General features: G+C 32.1%; 5 protein-coding genes and 2 long non-coding RNA genes across 15 annotated transcripts; 2 read left to right on the top strand and 5 right to left on the bottom strand.

Moving 5' to 3' along the window:
* Positions 1–95: 95 nt before the first annotated feature.
* LOC117155378 (uncharacterized) lies at positions 96–683 on the top strand. Its single transcript, XR_004463912.2, has 2 exons — positions 96–237; positions 324–683. It is a non-coding gene; the product is annotated as an uncharacterized LOC117155378 (long non-coding RNA).
* Positions 684–913: 230 nt separating this feature from the next.
* On the bottom strand, positions 914–1,900 carry LOC117155377 (uncharacterized). 2 transcript variants are annotated; one of them, XM_076623484.1, is made up of 3 exons: positions 1,649–1,900; positions 1,509–1,565; positions 914–1,421 (listed from the first exon to the last, which is right to left on the bottom strand). In XM_076623484.1, exons 2-3 carry the CDS (start codon positions 1,537–1,539, stop codon positions 1,027–1,029), a joined length of 426 nt encoding a protein of 141 aa, XP_076479599.1. In that variant the 5' UTR covers positions 1,540–1,565; positions 1,649–1,900; the 3' UTR covers positions 914–1,026. The 2 variants fall into 2 exon arrangements, with proteins under 2 accessions (XP_076479599.1, XP_033187179.1); XM_033331288.2 differs by having other exon boundaries at positions 914–1,565.
* An 892-nt stretch (positions 1,901–2,792) lies between these two features.
* On the bottom strand, positions 2,793–6,676 carry ClC-b (chloride channel protein 7). 2 transcript variants are annotated; one of them, XM_033331268.2, is made up of 12 exons: positions 6,289–6,676; positions 5,916–6,023; positions 5,531–5,729; positions 5,205–5,458; positions 4,940–5,117; positions 4,351–4,875; positions 4,101–4,270; positions 3,853–4,032; positions 3,553–3,762; positions 3,237–3,482; positions 3,072–3,152; positions 2,793–3,000 (listed from the first exon to the last, which is right to left on the bottom strand). In XM_033331268.2, the coding sequence occupies exons 1-12, from the start codon at positions 6,442–6,444 to the stop codon at positions 2,899–2,901; spliced, it is 2,409 nt and encodes an 802-aa protein (XP_033187159.1). In that variant the 5' UTR covers positions 6,445–6,676; the 3' UTR covers positions 2,793–2,898. The 2 variants fall into 2 exon arrangements, with proteins under 2 accessions (XP_033187159.1, XP_076479590.1); XM_076623475.1 differs by having other exon boundaries at positions 5,615–5,729; positions 6,289–6,674.
* A 443-nt stretch (positions 6,677–7,119) lies between these two features.
* IFT46 (intraflagellar transport 46) lies at positions 7,120–10,059 on the bottom strand. Its single transcript, XM_033331285.2, has 4 exons — positions 9,942–10,059; positions 8,709–9,169; positions 8,420–8,611; positions 7,120–8,269 (listed from the first exon to the last, which is right to left on the bottom strand). The coding sequence occupies exons 2-4, from the start codon at positions 8,921–8,923 to the stop codon at positions 7,693–7,695; spliced, it is 984 nt and encodes a 327-aa protein (XP_033187176.1). The 5' UTR covers positions 8,924–9,169; positions 9,942–10,059; the 3' UTR covers positions 7,120–7,692.
* A 110-nt stretch (positions 10,060–10,169) lies between these two features.
* On the bottom strand, positions 10,170–18,280 carry LOC117155376 (uncharacterized). 7 transcript variants are annotated; one of them, XR_013059797.1, is made up of 6 exons: positions 18,171–18,280; positions 16,137–18,040; positions 15,937–16,044; positions 15,735–15,872; positions 14,644–15,563; positions 11,222–11,317 (listed from the first exon to the last, which is right to left on the bottom strand). XR_013059797.1 is itself a non-coding variant. In XM_033331286.2 (3 exons), exons 1-3 carry the CDS (start codon positions 12,277–12,279, stop codon positions 10,181–10,183), a joined length of 633 nt encoding a protein of 210 aa, XP_033187177.1. In that variant the 5' UTR covers positions 12,280–12,312; the 3' UTR covers positions 10,170–10,180. The 7 variants fall into 7 exon arrangements, 2 of the variants coding, with proteins under 2 accessions (XP_033187177.1, XP_033187178.1); XR_013059796.1 differs by lacking the exon at positions 11,222–11,317 and adding an exon at positions 14,378–14,516; XR_013059798.1 differs by lacking the exon at positions 14,644–15,563 and having other exon boundaries at positions 11,180–11,317; positions 15,739–15,872.
* On the top strand, positions 14,868–23,859 carry LOC117155371 (sodium-dependent nutrient amino acid transporter 1). The gene is made up of 9 exons (XM_033331271.2): positions 14,868–14,986; positions 15,087–15,212; positions 15,813–16,053; positions 18,264–18,501; positions 20,864–21,238; positions 21,772–22,138; positions 22,562–22,838; positions 23,418–23,512; positions 23,699–23,859. Exons 1-9 carry the CDS (start codon positions 14,954–14,956, stop codon positions 23,834–23,836), a joined length of 1,890 nt encoding a protein of 629 aa, XP_033187162.1. The 5' UTR covers positions 14,868–14,953; the 3' UTR covers positions 23,837–23,859.
* Positions 19,920–24,980, bottom strand: LOC143303454 (uncharacterized). The gene is made up of 3 exons (XR_013059801.1): positions 24,872–24,980; positions 20,829–22,136; positions 19,920–20,760 (listed from the first exon to the last, which is right to left on the bottom strand). It is a non-coding gene; the product is annotated as an uncharacterized LOC143303454 (long non-coding RNA).
* Positions 24,981–24,982: the final 2 nt, after the last annotated feature.

The raw sequence follows: 24,982 nt of genomic DNA, 5'->3' as shown, positions 1-24,982 counted from the left end.
TCTGCAACTTCACGACGGACAGGTGTACGACCTGAGAGACCGCAAAACAATTGACCAAAACCGGCCGCGTCTTAAAATATACGACATTGTCTCCAAAGAATCTACAAAGATGCTTGGAATGCTCGACCGTTTCTATCGTCTCTGCGAATGGCGATACGATACGACTCCTCTTTTTTCCATCGATTAACAAAAATACACCATAAATGTTTTCTTGAAAAGGAATATATTCGACTCACGGTAAGTCTTTCTTTCACGATTCGGAAGACCGGTTTCCTTTAAGAGAATGAGAAAATGTTGACGAGCTTTCTTTTCGGTTCTTTCAGACGACAAGGTGAGACTTAACGGTCAACTTGCCGGGAAGATACGTTTTCAATGAAGTTTTATTGCGAAACACTTTTCAAATATTACGTGATAATTGAGTATAATAATACAGATTAACTTATGAGACAATTGACATTATTTCGAATTTTATCGTTTCTGTATTTGCCAATATGAATTTAGACAAATTAGCCGACGTGTTTTATTTGTGAAGAGTTAGTTTGTTCAATTTAAGCAAGTAAATTTTTATTTTTTATATCGGAAATAAGTTTTCATATATTAATTATATGGGGCATTATTATTAATTGGAATACCATTGTTAATCGTCGTAGAATTTTATTAAATTTTATTTTTCGTATGTAAAAGGGTTGTTATTCACACGTGTTTTTTTCATAACCTATATGGAGTATTATTGTTACTATATCAACGAATTCTTTTTATTTTTAATGATCATGTATTGCATAGCATTTATATCCTTCTCAGTAGTGAAGGTAATTCTTTTTGTGTTTTATCATTTGTTAATGGAAGAGAAACGTCTATGAGCATAACACTCACAATTATTGCTATTGTTCAAACAGTAAATGATCTCTGAGTATTACTCTCGTAATATTGCTATATTTATCTCTATACAAAATTTAAATAAGATATTTGTACATTTTAATAGAATCATAACAATAAGTTATATTACGTCTACTTATATATTGCTAGTTATTGCTGTGAATTTATTTCTGTTTCCAGTAAGCATTCTTTTACCAACATCCTGGCTTTTATGATACCTAGTTTTAATCTCTCTGTTGAAATTCTACTACCAGCATAGGTTAATTTAATGTTCCTTCCTAATTCCTCAATGACTTTCAATAATTGGGAATATTTACTTTGTTCACAAGCTGAATGTACAATTGATGGATTTTGTATAGGGAAATATGTTTCATGTTGTTCCACTTTTGCTATGGAGACAATAGAGTCAACAGTTTCAAAAGTAATATTTCTTCTGTTTAATTCTTTCTTAAGTGCCTCCACATCCTCCAAAGCTTTCTTCTTTCTAGCTCGAAATCTTGCCATTCTTTGTGCATCGTGAAATCTCCGAATTATAGCTTCTTCTTCTGTTTCGTGAGGTTTTGTTAATAGTCTGTGTCTATTCTTTTTCCTTTCTTTTATTGGATTACCCTGTTTATTTAATTGCAAAGTACCTTTTTTTCTACTCCACTTGTAATTGTTCATTTCGTTCAATTTACATACAATGCCGTCTTCCAATAACAATATATATTTATAATAATAATGGTATACAGTTTAGAAAAAAAAAATCACCCATAAAATTATTTGAATTTACCTCTCTTTTTCTTACTGATATACGCGCAAGCGTGGATAATTCAGAAACCAATCATTGAAATGGCGAACCGTCGTGGATACCGTTGTTAAATATTCGAATTACGTGCATTTCGACTATAAATTATAATTAATTCCGTATTAACACTTGTGTTAATGCATTCTAATGCCTTTCACTCGTTTATCGCTCTCAAATATTTGCAATTATTATGAACACTTATGAGGAGGAAGATATCGTCATAGTTACACGTAAGATCTGACTAAGAATCTTTTTATTGTTCGCGAAAAAATTTTTAAGCCACGATTTATAGCAGATTAGACAGAGATAGTATTCTCCTGCCGTGCACATATTATTATCTCAAGGTGATTTATTCCCGAAATAGGAACTCGGAATTAATTGGCGACAATTCTTACATCTTTAATTTTTATAGATATTGATATCGTTTATGCGGGAAGTGCGCAAAATATAATTTTACTAATACCTGATAGTATTTAATAATCTTTGCCAATCTTATTTGCCAAGAAATTTTATCAAGTTAGTTTATATTAAGATATAGACATATACTAGAGAAAATAAAAATTATTATTAATTTAGCAAAAAGTTCTTGATAAGACATTGTATAATGTATGTATATGTATATATAAAGCATAACTATTTAGGATACAAACTGTTTTCTCAGTTCTTTACTTTTTCTAAAATATTTGTATTTTGCAGATACTCTACAATATATAAATATTGTGTATAAATTTGAACATAATAAATAGTAAATGTTGGATAATTTATTCTAGAATCTAATCCATCATTTTAAGAGACTTAATTATATTGGTAAAAGAAGTGAAAACTTCTACAAAATATCCTTTTCTTGTTGCAGGTTGTACATAGGTCTTGAATACTCGATCACATGAATTATAATCTGTAGAGGTGATTATAACAGGATATTAATTCCAATGTATATTTCAACATATGAATATTATTTTCTTTTATCGTTGATCATTATCCCAGTGTATCTGTTTTTTAAATTATGGTCATGGCTAGGTTGGCACTTATTTATAAATAATTAATATTATGTGCATTGTGTCTTTGGTTAATTTTGCCTCCTTACTTTCTTTTTGTAATACCTAGATTTTCTTTACAGAAAAGTAAAATATAAGAATACTTCTATGTTTATATAAAAACATAATGTTTGTACATAATATCATTATAAACTGTTTTCCATAAATTAAATATTAAATTTTGTGTCAAGAAAGTTAAAATTAAATTTTATTGGTAATTAGAAGTTCATCTAGACCCATTCTTCCTCTATGTTCCCATATCCTAAATCTGGCAACATCTTTTCTTGTAATAATCCCAATTACCTACGAAAAGATTGAAAACCACAGTTTTTCTATAGTAGAGATTTTTTATAGAATACATTAATTGTTAGTACCTCATTTGTATCATTGACTACAGGTAAATGTCTAAGACCTAAAGCTCTAAAGAGCCTAAATGCTCGTGGCAGTGTCGCAGACTGAAAATGAAATGATTAATAAAAGAACATTCTTTTGATCTGTCATGTAATAATATGTAGATAAAATATTAACAAAATACTAACATGCTGTAGTGTATAAGGAGAAGGATTCATAAAAGGTCTTAAATCTATCATATAAGTCTTTTCTTCTTCACTTATGGTCACTTGATCAATTGTTGGATATCTCGGATATTCTTTTCTGAACAATTTAACACTTAATGACTTTTCCCAATATTCTAAGTTTCTGTTAAAAATTTTATTTTGTAGTAATACTATTAGTTGGGAACGTAAAATTAGTCCCCGAAATCGTCCATACGAATGTATTTCAGTCTGGAATAAAAAAAGACAGATATAACAAAACGATAAATTTTTTGATATTTTATAATATGATGTTCAGTACCTCATCACTATTAGGAGGATCAACTACAGGGAATCCATTAAATGTTACACATTTAAGAAGTTCTACTATATGTCCTACATTTTCTACAGTTTTTAGTGTTACTATTGGGTGGCTCATTATTTCACTGGCGTATATATTGTTTGATAATGGCGGGGCTTCCCATGGTAATATGGGAATTCCAGCCATTTGTGTATGAATATCATATATGCCCTATAGAATAAAAAATAATAAAAATTATTCGAGTAATACATAGACGTTTTAAAACGTAAAAATACAGAGTAATATAATATATTTTTATGCCTCATTGAAAAAGTCTCCAACCCATTTAGCCATAATAAGGACTACTATAAGTGGCAAGCCAAAGGATATTCCTTGAGTAGCTTCTATTAATATAGCAGTTAAACTTATTGTCATTCTAACTACTCCTCCTAATTGAGCAGCTGCACCTAATAAAGCATATTTCCCAGGATCTAAAACGACCTGCAATAATTTACAGTAATTCATATTTTGTGTAATATTTTGAGTTTATTTTCACAATCGTTTCTTACGCAATTTGGAAAAATTTTTGCAAGGCCTGATCCAATTAGTCTACCCCATGCAGAGCCAATTAGCAGGGAAGGAATGAACAGTCCGCTAGACATGGACAGACCAAAGGTAGCAACAGCCAGAAAAAAGTAGAGGACAACAAAGATAGCTAAAGTAATATCATTATGGGAACCTATAAACGAGAAATTGATTAAATACATCTTATGTTGTTCTATATATGCATACCTTTTATGTTCTATATTATCAGCATACCTTTAGGATCATGAAACAAAGATCGTACACTACTTTCTGGAGTTTGGAACCATAAAGCTGCAACTGCGCTATATTCACCCTCCTTGCAATACATTTGAATGGGAAATTTCGTGGGATCTCGCCCTAATGGTTTGCAGTCATTCAGAAAATAAATCATACCAAAACCCAGTGTTGCACTTAGTGCAGCAACTACAAGAGCTTCTATTACTTTTAACCATTTCTGCTTTACATATTTCAAACGGAAACAGGTGATTTTATAATTTAAATGATTCCAACAAGCGCCCAAAAATCCACCAATTGTTCCCATTATCATAAATAGAGGAATTTCGTAAATCTGATAGGGAATTGTCTCAAATTTTCCAAGGTTTAGTAAGCCTGGATAAGAAAGGTCACCAGGTCGTCCGTGATACGTACTAAGGATGATGTTTAGCGTAAATGTTGTAATCATACTAGCAAAAAATGTTCTCCATGTGAGACTTTGATTAAAGAAACTGGTTCCTTCTTCGATACTGAATAATACTCCTCCTAAATTATTTTTAATCAAGTAATTAATGTTTGTAATATGTATACTATGTTTTTTGACACTTACCAATTGGCGCACCAAATGCAGCAGATACACCAGAAGCTGCACCTCCTGACACAAAATCTCGTTTTTCATGGTCCTCTCTAAAATATTGAAATACCTTAAAATCTTTTCTGAATGTAGTACTTTTGCCTTGTGATATTCCTGCTGCTACCACAGCTCCAGAATGTATCATAGGTCCTTCCTAGAATATTATTTTTATTCTGTATTGAAAGACTTTTGTATCTTTATAGCAAATTATATTACAGAGATAGTAATAAAAAATATTTACTTTTCCACCAGCAAGACCTCCAACTACTGTACAAATTACTCCTATTATTTTTACTACTAATGTTTTTATACGAACAACTCGAGGCATTTTAACTCCATTTAAATAACACTTTACTTGTGGAATACCACTACCTGCTGCAACAGGTTCTATATAGGATACTAAAATAGCACCTATTAAAACAGGTGCAAAATTGAAGGCTAACCATAGTAGATATGGCAGCCATAGACAGTTTGTTGTTACACATTGATCTACATCTGTTATTAATTATAAGGAACAATCAAATTTATATGTATACTTTTTTTATTTGTATACAGTAGTAAGGATACACAATTTTAAACAACCATACTTTAGGTTTGATAATTCTTCTATAGAAATATCTACAAAACCAGCTATAAGTGCTGTGCAGATACCTATCAATAAGAAAATAAGCCATCTGGCAAAGTTCTTCTTAACTATAAACTTGTAGCCTTTCTTTCTTTCTTCGTCTTGAAGGAGATAATTCTCACAGGGATCATAATCTAAACTCTGAAAGAAGAAAAATAAAAATTGTAGATGTATTTTACATATGATATTTCCTTGAAACTTAATTACTTTTAAGATAAGATATTGATAATGATTGATGCAGAAAATTCATCAAAATTAAAGATAACTATAATTATAAGCATTAATAAGAAAATTATACACAAAGTATATATCACAAAGACAAAGTACCTCGTAATTAGTTGATAGGAAATTAGTAGCACCGGGAGGAATTTCTCCTGTATTAAACCTCCTTGGATTACTGGAAAGTGTTTCCCCAATACTCAGTGATGCTACATTCTGTCAAAAATACAAAACTAAAACATTAAAAATAATTATAAGATTCTAAACTTATATACTACTTCATTTTCATATGAAAGAATTTTTTTTTATCTTATCAACATTGTAAAAGATAAGTGTTTGTGTTTGTACACAATAGTGTGAAAGCAGACACGTGTTAGCTAGGTTATTTCATAGTGCCAAATAAAAAGTAAGAAAGAAATTTTGAAAAGATACACTTTGCCGTTAGATTATTAACATTATCAGATTATTGTATATTTCATACCCGAAATCTAATGTTAATGTTATCGTTTGAATATGACGCAAAATTATTTCTTGGTTTCAGTAGCTTTTCCGTGTCATTTTCATCATTCACGCAACTGTCAACACTGTCATCGATGTTGTTGTTTATTATCACGTTTATATGCGTCGAAGTGTCCATTATTTTTCAATCACTGTCACTGCAATCAAATTTTACAAAGTACAAAAAGAAAAATCATCACAGAGTACAGATACGACTTCGTTGTTACGCACTGTTACCGCATGCTAAACTTATACAAAGAAAAGAAATATGTATTATGTATACATATTGTCAATCACGTGATTAATACTATGATTCATGTTCAATGAAAGCGGTGCTCAATTTATGACTACACTTTCATTGTTACAGAATTTGTTATAATCATTTGATCAAAGGTTATGTGTATTTTGTTATACACACAATACACAATACATATACACAATATACACACATAGTACTTGTCATATTATAATAGATGTCATATTCGTATTTTCAAAAAACTTGGTTCGAAAAGATTAAATTCTTTAAAAAAAAAAATTTATAAAAATTGTAAAATAATTAGGAAACCCTCAATTTATTATTTCGTGAAACTGGAAGTTTGTTATTTGGATAAGAAAATGCACAAGCGCCTCCTACGAGGGAAGTCGAAATATTTGAAATTTCATAGCATGTATTAAAATTATTGGAAGTAGGAATAGGAAAGAATGCATTCTGTAAGATAAAAAGTGTGATTATATAGTAAATGTAAGGAAAGTAGTAATAAGGAAAAGATGTATGATATAAAATTTCCGGTTTTAGATTGAGCAACAAGAAAAATTGAGATAAATTCTTATTTTCCTTTCACTTGTCAAACATTTCTCTTTGATCATAATGTATTATGTACTTGACATTGTTTAATATGTTGTGTAAATGATGTTGTCATAATCGAAATACTTTTCCTTTTATATGTAATTAATCGTAAATCAGTGGTCTCTGATTACATTATCTAAAATGGTAGTTGCGTAAATTGGATGTAAATTCTTTCCATTGAGTGGAAACATGATATTCAGATTATATGAAAGTAAACTCTTACGTTCGTTATTATTGTTAACTATGTATAGTGATTTACAATTGATAGAAATTATTATTCTTCATAAAATAAAATTGATAATCAAACCTCCATTATAGATAACAGTATATAAATAGGGAAATATGTTATTCTTATTTTTTTTCTATCATATACATATATACAAATTTAAAATACATTCCTCGTACTTTGAGCTATTCTAGATACAAAATAGCTATCAAATTCTTATTTCAAGTAATAATTACGAACTAAATCAAATTAAATTTAGTGTAAAATTTCCCTATTTATATCCTCATCACAGTACGTTTAAACCTTCCTTACAATTAATATTTCTGTGCTCTAACATTTCGAACTTCTAAATAAAGCGTGAAGAGCACATGTAATGCCTCCAATCTCATGCTCTCTTCCGATGGTATATCCAAAAGATTACATATAAGATCGATAAGTTCTGGTAGTTGACAGTCCAATTGCGTGAAATTCAATTCAACTTCGTTAAGCTTGTCCTCAACTTCCGGTGGCCATTGTTGAAGCAACGAGTCGATGTCTGGCATCGGTTTCGTTAAGTTAACTGCGGGAGCATGTTTGCTTCTGTGAAGCTGATTTATATCCTCGATCCACTTCTCGATTGACTTTCCATTTTTTTCTGCATCTTCGATTCTTTTAACCACCGTTTGTCTCGCTCCCCCTCCGCTTCGTAAATGATTACGAAGTTGAAGATGAAGGACAGCTGGATCAGATTGATTGGTGCAAGGCTCGTCCAAAACTGTTAAACCGATTTTGTCTTCTACGCCGTCTGGTCGCGGGATTTTGATAAAAGCGTCTATGTCACCCACTGCTGGGATGTAATCGGGGATGAATGGTATGAGTTTGTAATTTAATTCGATCTTTTGCGGAGTATACCTGATGAAAAATAAATAACACAATTATCATTACGTCAATTACTATTACTATAAAAGAATTGAATGGTAGACAAGGTATTTTGCAGTAGATAGGAGAACCTTTAAGAGACAATAAAAGATCGACGGATTAAGAAGGCGTGATCGACGATACCTCATTATGTTTTGAAATAATTCCTTCATCTCAGTAGACACTTCTAAATCCTCGAAATCCTTAGGATTATAAATTTCAATAGGCTGAGCGTTGCTCGTTCCTTGAATATCATCATCATCGCTTTCTTCACTGTCTGATGGATCACTATGAATTCCCATGGATTTCCCAAAGCTGTTATCACGATCCGAGTATCTGTAAATATTTTATTGCGAGAGTTTTAAAGAAACTATAATTTTCATTTCATTTGTAATCTTGCGATCGAAGTAACAAAATTACATGATTGAATTACCTTCGAAAATTGAATTTTTCGCGAGGTGAATTTATTCCTATAGCACTTCGGCTCTCGTTCATCGCATGTTGTCTAGGTCTCCTCGAACTGGAAGGCCTACGACTCACTGGACTTTGTATCTCCTCAGCGTTTCGTACCTCGATACTCTCGTCGAATTTCGTGAACGCTGATATATCATGTATCTCTTCTTCGTCGCTGCTATCTTTGATATCCATTGTTCGAAAATGATTATCCGTTTCCTTGAAAGATTCAGAACGATTTCCCGAGGAAACAATTATGTGAAATTGTTGATAGGAATCGGTGTTTCAAACGAAGATTGTTTTGATTTCTGTGCCTTGGCTGTTTCCATGGTTTCGTCGTGGATCGATGAGCGCAGGCTTGATTATTCTCATCAAACATATTTTTATAAATATTCGTATTTTGCGCGCAGGCGAGATTTGTTTGTTTATATAATTAATCATCTATAATAACAATATGCGGCTTATATTTTTCTATATCAGTACAATATGTTAGACAGAAATAGAAATAATTGACAGATTATCGAAACGGATGCGCGAGCAATATTTCTTAGAAACGAAGTCATTTTAAGCCTGCGACATCACATTAGTATATGGTTTTTATAACCGGTAATATAAAAAGCTTAGTGACATTTATCAGATACAACTGTCTTTTTTTAATCGATAATGCATCCAATAAAAATTAATATTTCATCTTTGACGAAATCAATCGGACAGACATGAAAAATCAAACGATATTTATTCGTACAACAAACACTGCATATACAAACGTCACGTTATACAATAGTAACAAATTAAACGACGAAAGAAATAAAATCTCAAGAATGTAAATAAAATTTTATACGAAGCAATGTATAAAATTCATGTAAATAACAATTCATCCTTACAAAAACCAATTACTGAAGTTCCCTTAGAATAAAATACGTTTTACAAACTTGTACACTTAGACAATATTAACATCTTAAAAATAAAATTTCAAAAATCTTTGTAAAACGATATATCTCTGAAAAAATGAAAATTGTCTCGTGAGATAAATCAATTAACGTAGCTTAGATAAATTAAAAAAAAAAAAAAGAAACAGAAAGAAGAGCGAGAGAGAAGTAGAAATGGCAAACAGTGATCTGCGATGGGTAATAATAAACATAGAGGTATTCATGCTTAATCATTTGTTTCAAAGCTCACGTCGAAAATTGATTCTTGAGAAATGATTCATTACCTGCGCTCTTCCGATAATATTAAACCATCGTTAGTTGCCTGGAATGTTAAACAGTCGAGGCACATAACAGTAACATCGATGTTCACTATCCTTATCATTAGTTGTGCATTTTGTTTCAACATTTGGATGCAAATTTTGATGAATAATTAAATTCATTTGATTTTTTTTCACGTTGTCCAAGTTTTCTGTGCATTCTTGAGGTAGATGAATGAAAATTTCAAAAATTATTATAGTTCTTGCTATACAGGATATTTTCCATAAATATGGCCGCTTCTTGTCCGTCTAATCAACCATTTTTGGTTGTTTTTATGGAATATTTCACGAGTGGTTTGGGTACTTTGACAATTTTGTGGTTGGCTCATGGTTAGACCGAAAATCGATTTCTTTGGAATCCTTGTGGTTCGTTTTTCGCTACAGGAACGAACCCTGATTATGTCTTCCTCGGAGAAATTTCTCTTTGAAATTCGTCTGCGCGGTAATATCGAATCGCCGCAAGCGTGGGAACAGTTTGTCGTATTGGAATTCGTGTTTGAAACGCAGAATGAATCCTGTGGGTGATCTACTGTGACTCTACAAATAAATTGGAAAAATTAATACTTGCACACTGAAAAGATTTTGATTCTTTTCATTTAATTGGGGTTATGTAGGATAGAGCAACTCTATTAGTTCCTTTTTTTTGCTAAGTGGAGTTGATTATACATATAGATGATTAGGAAGAATGCCTATTTAATTTCTAAAAATTAAGAAATTAAAAACGTTTTACTTAACCCTATCATTATATTTAGATCTATGACCCGAAACGAAAATTACATTTAAATAAATATTACTGAGATATAAATAGTATTTAAATATTTTGTACTAGTATTTGGTATATGTATTTACTATTTTCTGTGTATTTCATACTCTTCATGAATTAGGTATTTCAGAAATTGAAAGAAAATATTTCACAGAATATAAGCGTGAAGAATAAGTCAGCAGAACAGTAGGATTAGTTTTTACGCGTCCTTGTACCCTAATATTTTTCTGCCATTTAATTAATCAAATGACTCTATTCCCACTAGACTAGCAAAAATTTCAAATTAAAATGACAATTTCGCGATTATCCATTTCCTTTTCCTGTTGCATCAATCACTATGATAATTACCATAATAATTCATTGTATAAACTAACGTTTCTATTCCCACAGGTGTAAAAAGTTGGTTTTCATCCTTTTCATACTTCGACGCGAGAACCACGAGGAGAAAAAGAACGGCACAGATAACCGAAAAAGCTACGACATCTGTCGTAATATTCCTCAACGTGACACGAAGTTTCGTATCCGAAGAATCGAAGTTGTCGTTTGTTGCCATCCAGAAGACTTTATAGAGAATCACATCCTGAAACAAGAGCAACGTTGACATTTTGTTTTGAGGCACACATCGAATTTGTGATTTATCTTTTGTCTAACATATACAACATATTGGTTTTAAAGCACGGAGTTCATTATTTTAAGAACTATACGTATGTAAAGTTTATTGCAGTGTTTACTTGGAGACATACATGATTTATTACATCAAGGGCTCGATTAACTATCAATTGGTGTCATTTTGTTGAAGTTGACCTGTGAGATTTTCAGATAATTTTAAAACAATTTACTCTAATTTCTATTACATAGTCTACATCGTAAAGTAGTCATCAATGACATTTATCGAGAATATATAAAATAAAACATAAAATGCAAATCAAAGACAGATAGATGAACTAGATATAGCAAATCTTAAAACTAACCTTCGTGACTACTTATAACACAACAATATCAATGAAAAGGCAACAGAATGAATTGATATTGATTTGGGTTAGGTTTCATTAATATTATTAAGAATCATATTGGTGTCAGATGTAAGTAAATCAGCGAAAGATTAAATGCGCAAGAGAGGTTAGTATTATTTGTTGTTGATGACTTTATCGATAAAAGTCAATATGGTATCCAAATAAACTGTGCAATATATACAAACTTTACATACGCATAAGTTGTAAAATAATGATCTCCGCGATGTGAAACTGGGATTTTTGGATTCCACTTATGATATGATAAATAAGGGTCATAAATTTGGTATGTCCCACACAAGCGCGACGTTATTTTCTTCTTCTTAAATACTACAGAAAAATAGCTTTTTTAATTTAAGTAATTTTTCTATCATACTGATTGACATCTGGATGTTCCGTTGTTCCTGTAATGAGGAGGTTAATCACGCGATCTTACTCGTAAGTATATGGAAACTTGACGGATTATCAACCGCACGAGATAATAAATGTCACTCAGGTTGTCCATCATCGATTGCCACTGATTGATCATCATAATTCGATCGTAGGTTCCCTCGTCTTCTCGTGGATACAGTGGAAATTTGTCCGACTATCTTTTGCCAGAAAAATCTCACATTGCTCTACCTACTGCCCAGAATTTGACAAAAGCTTCGCGATTCAAGATTACACTATCATTTGTTATAGAAATCGATATAGGAAATATTATAATGTTCAAGAGATATTTGTATATATAATAAATCTAAAATAGCATTGTATAAACTAAACCTAACCCATAGAGGTGCATGTGACCTCAAATAAATGAAATAAAAGAATTATATTAGAGAAAACAAAATTTGATGTGAATTATGCATATGTTATTTTAAGAAGATTTATAATAAAAATATTGAAATCTTATCATTGATTGTCGATTTATACTTTTGCATATAAAGTAACCTCGTTTGCCAGACGTCCCGTTTTACGTCCCTGTATAAAGGGTGTTCTAAAATATATTGTTAAACAGATATCGAATTGCAGCTATCTTGACAGATCTACCTAAAAATTTAGAGGAAAGAATATGTGAGTATTATATATACTCCGTATCTGACATATATAATTTATAAAGAAAGAATAAGTGAGCATTATATATACTTCGTATCTGACATATATAATTTATAAAGAAAGAATTTTTAACTCTATAACTAAAATTTTTAATTTATGATCGAAAGTGAAATTGACGAGATAAAGTCATGAAATTTCAAACACGTCGAGAGAATCTTCTGCGTAATCGAAAAATATCACAGTAATTCTCACTAATCTAAATTATCAATTCACGTTTATCGCATATGTGTGAGCAGGCAAGCACGTGTCAGGTATATTTGGTTAGCATCTTTGACGAAGCACACTATGTCCAAGATTTTCGTTAACAAGAGTCTATGCTTCCATAACTTCTTTATAGCTTCTTAACTTTTATTTTTTACCTTCTTCCCTATTTTAACTTTTTCGAGGTATCATTTTCACTTTCATAAATAGGTTTCATTTCTTCCTTTCTTGTCTTTTCTCAATATTAAATTATTTGAGAAATTAAAAAGCTAAAGGAAAAATTTTGAACATCCGATAAAGCAGACAGTGTTGTGTGCGTTTTATGGTTGCACCGTTTTTTTGGCCTATTCTATGCTGATCTATCTACGCTGATAAAGGAACAAGCTGATTACGATTCTTTATCGTTGAATGAAGCTTTGAGGCTTACACGTTCGAGGAATGATTGTTGGATTACCCGATTTTATTGTCCTGAATTCATTATGAACCGTGATATCAGATCAATAAAATTTATCGATAAAGTGACATTATTTAGTAAACTTCAAATAAAGGGAATGTTTTTACTTAAAAATTACTTTAATGTGAAAATGACGTGTTATTTATGGAGGCTTTGTTTCTTCAGAATAAACTCAGTATTATGAAAATTGTACCTAAAAAGAAATGATAAGGTATAATAAATTGTTAATGTTGACAAGAACTATGAAAATAAGGAAATTCTTAATTAATTTATCTTACACTTATTTCGCAAAACCACTTCATTCGCTGTTATAAAAGTTCCATTACATTAATCAAACGGAGACAAAAAGTTAAATAAGTAAAAAGATATAAAACATTAATATTTATCAAAAGATAAATAAAAATAAGGAAAAATGAAGCACTTCTTACTCAAAGATACTTTATCACAAAATTAGTATTTCAATTAGAGAGAATGAAGATTTAAAAAACAACTATCCTTTCCATTTAAAGAATTCTATAAAAAGAAAAAAGTACTTCTCAAAGAAATCAGAAATTGTTATAGTTATTGAGAAAGAATTTGAAGCTAGAAAACTCAACAAATCTCAAACACTGATTTTTTGTTTTGAGAAGTACATGATACAGTTTTTATGGCTTGAACGTGAATATACTCAACAACGTGCGATACATGCTACATCGGTATCGTGCATAAAACACCTTGACAAAACCAAGATGAAGTTCGTGCTACGAAAGAGAGCGTTTACTAACGATCGTACGTATCTAATCTACTCGCGCGCTAAAACTCAGTTTTACTTTGCACGAGTCGCGATCAGTCTTGTTCGAGCTAGCTGATCGAGCATCCTTCAACAATCCCATTTAAAAGTATCCTTATGACAAATGTCATTAATAGTAAGAAACTATATTCGAAAAAATAGGTTCTTTAATTTAAGTTTACTTTAGTTTTGATTAATCATTTTATTAATAATTTTCCGATTTTCTGTCTTCTTTTTTTGTTTCGTCGATCTGGAAGAAGGATTTATTTATCTTTGCTATTCTTAATATTCTATTTTAGTATTCTTCTAATTAAGTTACGAGTATTCAAATTTAATTCTTATATTATCTATTATTATTCTTGTATTATTAAACTTACTATTTTATTATCTTTCTCCCAATCCAGTGCCCAAATTCAATTTTTATATCGTTTATTATCCTTTTGCCATTAAACTTGCCATGTATTTTATTATCCTTTCCAATCTCAGTGAAATGTTTATTTTCATAATGAAGTGAAGTGAATTCTTGAAAAATCTGTGATAAGTTCTATGTTTTGATTTCGTTACATGTGATGATTGATAAATAATTTTTATGAACTGCTAGGAAAGTAGTGATCCTCCTTTAATATCATTAGTGGTGGAATAGAATATTTGTAGGATAAGAAATTTGGAGATTCTTGGGAATACTCGATGACGATGGAGAAGATCGAGAGTGGAACTTATGTGAGAGATTTTATAGCGACTAGGATTTTTGAGTAATCCGGAGTAAATTTTTGAGTAATTGCGAGTTGAAATTTTCAATTAACGAGTAGAATATTTGCAGAAGAAAAATGGCTACGCTAACGAGGCGTTCCAGATGGAAAATATTTACTTGGAAGGAAAAGGGAATGGTGAAAAATCGAAAGGAGAACCTGACGTGCAACAAGTAACATCGGAAAACAGTCCTTCTGTATGTGATCAATTTTTACTATTTTTCCGATAGATTTAAACGATAGGATTTCGCTTCTTAACATTGCGTTCGTGAAACAAATTAGAAGAACTTGGTTAATATAGTTTTTTGTCATTGTTTTCTTTTGAAATTTTTAAATCTCTGAATTTGGAACTATCGAATCTTGTAACTTTTTGGGTTCCAAAATTTTCGAATTGTTGAACGGTAGGATTTCGGAAGTTCTGATTTTTGAAATTTTTAAACTTCTGTAGTTTGGAATTTTCGAGTTTTGAAACTTTCACATTAAAGTTATATTAACTATAGAATTTCCGAATTTCTGAACTTATAAATTTTTGGCCTTTCGAATTTTCTCTGAAATTAAATCTTGTATTAATTTCAATTCTCACAAATAAATAAACATTTACAGTCTAATATAAAACATTGAACCTTCGGCGAAGCAGAATATTTTTAATAGTATTTATCTATAATTATTGAGATTTTCATTCGAGGTCTCTTTCTATCATTATTCTGATTAACATATACTTGCTAACTACTTATCCCAATATTACGCCACTGGATGATGATAAAACCAATTTGCACATCACTTCTTCTTTTCCTCAGAGAGCAGAATGGGGAGGTGGTCTAGAATTTCTAATGGCTTGCATCGCTGCTTCCGTTGGTCTAGGAAATGTATGGAGATTTCCTTTCACTGCCTATGAAAACGGAGGTGGTGCATTTCTAATACCTTATATAATCGTGTTACTCTTTGTCGGCAAACCTTTTTACTTTTTGGAAGGAATCCTCGGTCAATTTACCAGCAAATCATGCGCGAAAACCTGGGCCATGGTACCGGCTATGAAAGGTAATGTATTAATGAGTAGACTGAGAATTTTCATTAAACTTTGTATCTTTGCAAATATAATTGGAGAAATGAAATATACTTACATAATATAAACATTTGTTCCGTCCACGTACTATACGCATAAAAATTTGTGTAGTTTAACTCTACGTGATTATAGAAACTTAAATCGTGCGTTGTACTGCATCCGAAAAAGTGTATAAATCAATTTGATATAACGTAAATAATGCGTAAGTTCATTGTATCGTCGCAGAATATTTGCGTAAAAAATATATACTTTCTTACAAATGTATATCGAGGTTCAAATTACATAAAAAGGAAAGTCGAGGGTCCAATTAGCCAGATACAACTGCAGAAGTTCGTATGTTAATGCTCTTAATTAATCTTTTTCACTAACGAAAATTTGTTCGATTTATGGGTAGGACATTGAAACACTATCGCCACATAATGGTGAAAAATCGAACTAAACATTATTGCTATCCTTATTACACATTATCGCTCTCTTTGTCTGACGCGGGTACATACAGTGGCGGAAAAGAAATTTATACCATAAGAAATATAAAAATACACCATAATTTTACAGAATGGAATTATATTTAATAAGAGCAATGAATAAATATACAGAGGGGTCTCGGTTATTCGAGGCACATTTAACCGAAGTTCCGTATTATCCGAGGTGCTTTGAATTTTACCATAACATTTTTCTTTTCGAAATTTTAACACGAAGCGTACGAAAGAGTAAATAGTTTGGTATTGTGTAAGCGTCTTATCAAACTTTTAACCTATTAAATAATTAATTAAATCTATACACATCTGCAACATTGCATTATCAAGATGTTTTTTCTGATTTTATTATGTGATTTACGAACATTGATAGACTTTTACGTATTATCAGAGTTTCTGATTATTATTATACGATAGAATAGGTGACTGTTATCAATATGGTAAAAAATTGTTAGCATAAAAGTTACACAGTGTACACAATTCAAAACTTTCTTGTGACCGCCACTGTATGTCTGTCCTTGTCGCACAATACTGTCCTCTTTCTCTATGGTCACTTCGGTGTTGCCCTCTATTGGAGTTGGCTTGAATTGCGTAAAAGCAACAAGAATATATATATGTAAGTAAATGGAATGTGCAAGGTGGTATCCAAGGAGGTGTTAGCTAAGGAGCATGCTACTATTCGACAAGGACAGACTTATGCCATGTGTAAGACAAGAAGCGCATTACTGTGCAACAGGGGCAGATACAAGGAAATTCCCCATCTAATTTATTGAATATTCGTTAATTGCTTTTCTTTCAGGAAAGAATTCGTCCACTTTTGGAATTGTATAATAAAGTCGTGTAATAAAGATCCCAACGCAACGAATTCTTACACAGAATTTTGTAGCGGAATTTTTGTTCAAATAGTCATTAACAATTATCGCATGGAGTCGTTGCATAAGAGTGAGACCATGCATTTTCACAGAATTCACGTTATACGTAATTAATTTATGCATGAACTCTTATGTATGAAGAATGAAGTACAAGTTCTAAAGAAGCCTCCACGGAATGTAAATTAATCTTCGCATAAAAGTTTAATATTAATATTACTAAGAAATCGGGGATATGTATCGCAGTAGTCATGCCACTTGTTACGATAATTGTTAATAGCTAATTAATTATTTATTTTAGTTTCATTCGTTTGTTATAGATCAATGAATATATATATAAAAGTTCTACCTTTTTTTATAGAGATTCTGCAAAATAACATGCAGATATACAGTAATCTGCAACTGCAATAATAATTAGTGACTGATTAAATAAATATTCAGTTCTAAAATTGTTTGAGAATATTACTTGCAACCTGATATTTATTTTACAATTCCAAAACTGTATTAATTTATTGCAGGGAAAGGATAATTAATGAAAATACATAAAGTTAAACAAAAAAGTATTTCTGTCCTTGACGCGGCATTATGCTGTACCAGGGTATCGCTGCTTGCACATTCTGTTAATGTAGTTGATATAATTAATTTCCATATTTCTATAAATTTGGCCGAGTTTTCGCCGGAATTATTAAAAATTTCTTTACGAAAAGTTATTCAAGGTTACAGAAAAATATGTGAGAGTTCACTTACAATTATTCCAATAATTTCTTGCACAATTGACAAATATCTTTTAATGCTTCTTAGAATAAAAATCGGATATTGTTGATATAAATGTTGTCTTAGGTTTGGGATACGGCCAGGCAATCGCAGCATTTTCCGTTGTCACTTGCTACGGCGGTTTAATGAGTTTAACACTTTACTATCTGGTGGCTAGTTTTCAATCTGAACTACCTTGGTCTTTTTGCCGGGAAGAATGGAAGGATCAATGCATTGACACAGTTCCGAAGGACGTAAATAGGAGTACACGTTTGTTGCACGACGATAATAGAACTCTTCGCAGCTCTGCAGAACTATATTTTAGGTTCGTTAACCTTTCTTAATCACAGATTTTAATTACTAATTATATCACTAACGTGATTAAAACATTTCTATGAGAAGTCAATGGTTAATGCTTAATACTCGAAGCAAAATACTCAACGCTCAATACTCAATACTCAAAACGCAATACTCAAAGTCCAGTACTCAATATGTTTGCCACCGATAGACTATCTCACCGATAGACACATCCTTTGAACAGTTATGTCATCGACGCCTCGTAGCTCGGCGATTTCGAATCGCCGGTTTATTATCCACTTTCCAAACGTTCACTCAAGCACCCTGCCGATGATCCTACCGAATTCTGAAATCCTTACGGGTTACGGCCGGTAAGCGACAATGCATTTTCTTAATGACTTTGAGACAAAAAATTTGCTGTTATTTAGCCTTACTATAATTTATGAATTACCGAATGAAGGTAAGGCTAAGTAACGGCAGGCTGGTTGTCGTAAAATCGTCAAAGCCATGCATGTCGTTAAGAAGTATGTATCTACTTATTCCCTACGAAAAACAGATGTCCGCTTCAGACGGCAGTTTCTCAATCTGTAGCTAATCCGTGTTTAATTGCTACTCCATGGCCAATGCCCAATAGACAACGTCTAATGTTCGATTCTAAATGCTCACAATAAGATAGCATTCGATGTTTCAGGTTGATGATAAAGTAGCTGCAAAAGGATTTCAGTGCTTTTGTTTTCGAGAAATTATTCGAGAAATGATGTTCTTGCTGCAGCAATTTCTTTTGTTTCGAGTATTTTCAGTTTGCAAGTTTTACTAATATGCAGAACTACTGTAATGAATGAAAATAATAAGAAATTTATGAAAATAAATTGTAGAAATTTATTTCTTATTATTATTAAAGAAAACATAATATGTTGGTATTAAAGGAATTTATAAAGTACAATATATTTAGAAAGAACTTATTAATTTCTCGAAAATAGACGACAAGGCGCTCAAATTCTTTAGATTCATTCTCTGTTTTGCCATCAATCTATAGCATCTAATGTGCATACAGTCAACTCGCTCGAGGTTTCTTAGTTCATTCGCATCCTTGTCATTGCTTAATGACCAATGCCCAATCCGAGCCTTGGTCCTTTCAATCCTTCTAGAATCTTTTAATCTTTCCTTTCACGTTTCTGTGCAATTTACTTTAACGTTTCCATGAAAAAGTTGAACGTGACTTACCGCCAGACGTACCGACTAGCACTTCAACCCCGAAAACACACATTCAGAATTTACCGTTACATGCTTGTGGCATCTTCTTACGACAAATAAACTCATATACAATGAAATTAAGAAATTAACGAAAAGTGGAATTATCCAATTTGTCTTTCACGAGGTTCAATTTATATCTTTCTATTTTTCTTCTTCCAATCTTCCTCCTTCAATATGTAATTAAGTGTTAATAATGAAATTAAGTTTAATAATAAATTTCCAAGTTAATCAATTGATAAATTCAAGAAAGTTAAATGAATTAGTTGTTACGTCCCGCGATTCGCACGATCCGTAGCGCAAATGTAAAATTGATAATTTCTTCAAATCAATGTAATTTAAAACGTTTATTTGAAACCATGTTTACAGTATTTGAAGTGAAAGGCAGTTAAAGCGGCTAAAAGCTACATCTTGCGGAAACTTATCTAACCATGTTTTTATATTTACTTAGTTATGTTTCTATAACGATATTAAGACAATTTAAATTGTAACAAAGTCGGCAGCTGAACAAGCGTTGAGGATCTTCCCAAACATTTTCAGAAGAAAGACCCCGACATTGTTTTATCTCCGATGGATATAAATGTAGCGACTCAGAGAAGTCATAATGAAAATATTTCCGTGCGTTAATCGAAAGAGAATATTTAACGTTCGTTTATCGAGCATATTAATTAATTACCGTTCGTCAGCCGTATAATTACCATTGTCTATCGAAGAGTTAGTTATTATTTTGTCAACCGAAGAATCATCATCTTGTCAACCAAAGAATCATCATCTTGTCAACCAAAGAATCATCATCTTGTTAACCAAAGAATCATCATTTTGTCAACCGAAGAATTTTATATCCGTCAGTCTGTCAGTCAATTGTCAATATCGAAATCAAGTAAGATTTGAACAAATCATTATATATTGTTAATTTACTTTTGAACAACTTTAATCCTCTCCCGTGCCAGTATTCCCGCACATAGTAGGTTAGCCGAAAGTGGAGCTTATTGCCAGTTGCATTAAACGTCAGTTAACGCTACCATCTCGTTGGCAACTAAATAGAACGTAATATTAGTAATTAATAAATAATAGTGTTAAAATTTAATATATATATGTATGTACATCTTCGTTTAACACTTGATTTGATGACTTTCCAGAAAAATTGTCCTGAATGAATATGATTCCATCGAAGATGGAATTGGAACACCCTCGTGGGAGCTCTCTCTGGGTCTTTTCGTAACCTGGGCAACAATTTTCTGTATCCTGTGTCGTGGAGTGAAAAGTACAGGGAAAGCAGCATATTTTCTTGCCATTTTCCCCTATTTCGTTATGATAGCTTTGTTAGTTAGAGCGGTAACACTAGAGGGCGCAGCCAATGGAATTCTTTTCTTTATTACTCCGGATTGGAACAAACTATGGCAATCAAGTGTTTGGTACGCTGCCATCACCCAATGTTTCTTTTCTCTGTCAATTTGTTTCGGTCCAATTCTCACGTATTCTTCTTATAACAACTTCGGACACAACATACGCAGGTAAAATTCTCAAAACAATTATTTTCATTTATGTGTATAATATTAGGTCGCCCAAAAGTTTCTTTCGTTTTATAAGGAAATAATAGGAGCACAACATTTTGTACATTTTCTTTTTGTTTCAATAGAACAAAATGGATCGTACATAATTCAATAAAATAATCTAAAGCAAAAGATGTTGTGCATTTATTATTTCCTTGCAAAACGAAAGAAACTTTTGGGACAATCTAATATATCGATTATTAGCTTGCAGATGTTTATGCAATTTCACATTTTTATGAACGCAGCTCATAACTGAAGAAACAGAACCGCGAAATAGATTTAATTCACCCACTAAATGTTATAACGGGTAGTACTCTATTTTGTATATTTTATACATTTTTCCATATTACGTGTAGTCTACATAACTTTGTACTTTTAAATTTACCATATACGCATAAAAATCCGCAAAATCGACTAATAACAATACACAAATAACTTAACGACTCTCCAATTTTTACCTAAATTTTAATTCTAAATTTCATTTCATTCGACAGAGACGTGATGGTAGTAACGACTTTGGATACCTTCACTAGCCTAATAGCAGGATGCACGATTTTCGGCATTCTTGGAAATCTAGCTCACGAAATGGGCACCACGGATATATCGAAAGTGGTCCGCGGTGGTACAGGACTGGCTTTCATCTCCTATCCCGAAGCACTGTCCCAGTTTCAGGTGGTCCCTCAACTTTTTGCCGTCTTGTTTTTCGTGATGATGTTCGTTCTTGGCATCGGAAGCGCCGTGGCCCTTTGCAGCGCCGTTTTTAACATCCTCTGCGATCATTTTCCGAACGTGAAAAACTGGAAGCTGGTGCTCATAGTTTCAATTTTTGGATACTTCATTAGCCTCGTCTATATCACCCCTGTAAGAATATTTTATGTATTTGAAAATATCAATATCAACCCTCCGCCGGCAATACTAGTCTTTTAGTAATGCGTTGTAGGTCTTTGGCCTGATTTCTTATCGTTTTGCGCTTTAATAGAATTTACAAATATTTTGAGGTACTTTGTTACAGTCTCTAATTTACTATACGGGTGATTCTTCGGAAAAATAGATAAAGAAATTTGCCAGAGCTTAGAAAAGCGTAATTATTAATTAGCTGAATTATTATTAATTAAGAATCGAAGAATAGAAAAAGCCTAATTACTAATACGAACAATGTCTTTTCTCCTAATTTTGATGGAGTGAAAGAGGGGAATTTTTACAAATTTTGTACAGTTATATACATATATTAATTTTTCTCGAAGAATAGAATTTTAAATGACAAAGAAAGTTTAATGATTCAAGGGTGGCCAATGGTTCATAACACTGGTGGATTATTATGGTGGCACATTTGTGGCGATCATCGTCGCTGTTTTGGAAATAGCAACAATATTCTGGATCTACGGTCTGTCCAATTTCCTCAATGATGCTGAGTTCATGCTCGGTTCAAGACCGGCATTTTACTGGAGACTTTGTTGGGCTGTGATCGCACCGTTATTGATGATCTTCATTTTGATCTGTACGATCGTCACTTACGAATCACCCACTTACGACGGCGTACCATTTCCGGATTATGCTTATGGTCAGCAAAATGTTCTCTCTTCCTTGTTTTTTCCACATTCAATTTGAAATAAGATTTTTAAAGAACAATTATTTAACCGCGCCAAAATAAAGTGTTGGATCGACATGTACACACGTCGAACGCAGTTAACTGTTTAAAGAACAATATCTGTGGTGGAAGAATTGTTATATCGTCATATTGTGTCATATTTTTGCAAAAATGAATTAAACCCGGTATTGGGTTATAGTATAGATTACAGTATAAACACGAAGGGCGGCTATTTTCAGCGTCTTTTACAAGTTAAGCAGTTGCGGATTATTGCAACATTACAGTGGCTATTATCTGTTTCCACTGTTATCGTGTCTCCTGTCCATTTGTCAAGTCCTACATGTACGATATTATTATACATGTATTATGATACACATATATATACAAAATATGACACATATATTATGATACATCTTGTATAAATGAGTATATACTTTATTAATTACTTTATTAATTAATATAATTATCATACTTTATCAATTGATATCTAATAATTTTTGAATATATATAATACACTTTATATTAATTTATGATTAATCGAATTTTTGCTAGGAATCGGCTGGTTTCTGCTATTTTTAGGAGTCGTCGCGATTGTTGGCTGCATTTTGCAGAAACTAGTGCAACTAAGATCATCATCATTGATCGAAGTAAGTCTGTTATAAACTGTCATAAATTTTCATTCATCCTATATACTGTCAACATTTGTTATTCTTAGATTATATGGAATGGAAATCTGATTAAGCCGATTTCGGTTAAATTGGAAAGATTCTCGAAAGATAGAAAAACTGTGAACCCTCTGAACATTGTTAATAATTGGTACATTTCCTTAACAGACCGTGAAAGCAGCATTCAGGCCTTGCGAAGAGAAATGGGGACCTCTGGATCCTAAGATTCGACTAGAATGGAAGGAATTCGTCGCTGAAAAAAAGTTCCGGCATCGTGGCGGTTGTGTTGAAGCTTTTTTAAAGTAGAAATAAATCGATTCGCACGTCTATATGATTTTATCTCTTTCGTTCATAACTTTTTCTTCATAAATTCCCTAAGACTTTCATCATTTCTCATTTTAATTGTTCGTTCTCAATAAGAAAATGTTTCACGATTTTCGAATAATCAGAATTTAATATCTTGTGTGCAATTTTTTCTGCGATAAGTTAACAACAAATTTCCTAAAACACTCGTCGTCTATCGTTTCAGTTTTGTTCATCCTCAATAATAAAACATTTCATGATTTTTAAATACTGAGAATCTAATATCTTTCGTGTCATTTTTCTAACAGTAAATTAATAACAAAATTCCTCGAACGTACATCGTTTGTCATATCAATTGACCATTCTCAATAATAAAAGGTTTCATGGCTTCTAAATAATCGAAATTTTATTCAGTACCTTTGCCACGATTTTCCCTCCCATAAATTCCTTGTAAATTACGTCATGTGCCACGTTCAATTGTTCGTTCTCCAAAATTAAACGTTCCATGACTTTAAAATAATCGATGCAGGCGAAAAGAAGCCGCATTTATCGTGCGATCGCGTAAAAAATTACAAGGTAAACAGTGGAATCTAATTTCTTACGAGAAATTTCGCAAAAATGATTGGTAGGCCTATAATTAATCTCCATAAAGGTCGTACGCGAAAGCATTCATACAATTACCATAAATAACGAGTCAGCCTGCAAGGAACGTGTTTAAACTCACTCGAGCGTGGACAGTAAAAATCGGAACACTGTGACTTTTCATTCGTCGGTGGTTCTTTTTTCTATTTTCTTTTCCTTGCTGTCTTTACATCTAGATGACATTATACAGAGAAGAATTCCTTTTAAAATTGCCAATGAAAACCAGTCGACTGTATCGTGTAATAGTCTATCTAACAGTCTAGGTTATGTCATGGATCGTTTGACGTGTTCGATTTAAAAAACACTGTACATCCCTCGAAACAGATTCTTCTAACACGATTTTTAGATTGTGTACAGTTCTTAGCGAGGTGTCGTTAATTGCGAATATAAACGTACTTGTAGCTTTGCTCAACAAACGTGTCCATTTTTATTTGTATGCGTCTGTGCACAAGATATGACGTGCACTCGTAATCATTGATCACTTTCTGTCGATTGCGTGGGTTCTAT

Source organism: Bombus vancouverensis, chromosome 12 (genome assembly GCF_051014615.1).
Source record: "Bombus vancouverensis nearcticus chromosome 12, iyBomVanc1_principal, whole genome shotgun sequence".
In the NCBI taxonomy this organism is placed as follows: domain Eukaryota; kingdom Metazoa; phylum Arthropoda; class Insecta; order Hymenoptera; family Apidae; genus Bombus; species Bombus vancouverensis.
Note: the sequence above shows the minus strand (reverse complement) of the source record. Positions and strands in the feature narration are given on the sequence as shown.

Bases quoted from the DNA above. Each gene is read 5' to 3' on its own strand.
- LOC117155377 (XM_033331288.2), bottom strand. From the start codon at position 1,539: ATGAACAATTACAAGTGGAGTAGAAAAAAAGGTACTTTGCAATTAAAT.
- ClC-b (XM_033331268.2), bottom strand. From the start codon at position 6,444: ATGGACACTTCGACGCATATAAACGTGATAATAAACAACAACATCGAT. The intron at 5,118-5,204 runs GTAAATATTTTT...ATAATATTCTAG, and splicing joins GAGGTCTTGCTGGTGGAAAA to GAAGGACCTATGATACATTC. The intron at 3,001-3,071 runs GTACTAACAATT...ATCTTTTCGTAG, and splicing joins TAGTCAATGATACAAATGAG to GTAATTGGGATTATTACAAG.
- IFT46 (XM_033331285.2), bottom strand. From the start codon at position 8,923: ATGGATATCAAAGATAGCAGCGACGAAGAAGAGATACATGATATATCA. The intron at 8,612-8,708 runs GTAATTCAATCA...AAATATTTACAG, and splicing joins GAAAAATTCAATTTTCGAAG to ATACTCGGATCGTGATAACA. The intron at 8,270-8,419 runs GTATCGTCGATC...ATTTTTCATCAG, and splicing joins TTATTTCAAAACATAATGAG to GTATACTCCGCAAAAGATCG.
- LOC117155376 (XM_033331286.2), bottom strand. From the start codon at position 12,279: ATGATGATCAATCAGTGGCAATCGATGATGGACAACCTGAGTGACATT. The intron at 11,318-12,183 runs GTAAGATCGCGT...CTCTTGTTTCAG, and splicing joins AAGTTTCCATATACTTACGA to GATGTGATTCTCTATAAAGT. The intron at 10,512-11,111 runs GTTAGTTTATAC...ATTTATTTGTAG, and splicing joins ACACCTGTGGGAATAGAAAC to AGTCACAGTAGATCACCCAC.
- LOC117155371 (XM_033331271.2), top strand. From the start codon at position 14,954: ATGACGATGGAGAAGATCGAGAGTGGAACTTAT. The intron at 16,054-18,263 runs GTAATGTATTAA...ATGTTGTCTTAG, and splicing joins CATGGTACCGGCTATGAAAG to GTTTGGGATACGGCCAGGCA. The intron at 18,502-20,863 runs GTTCGTTAACCT...ATGACTTTCCAG, and splicing joins TCTGCAGAACTATATTTTAG to AAAAATTGTCCTGAATGAAT.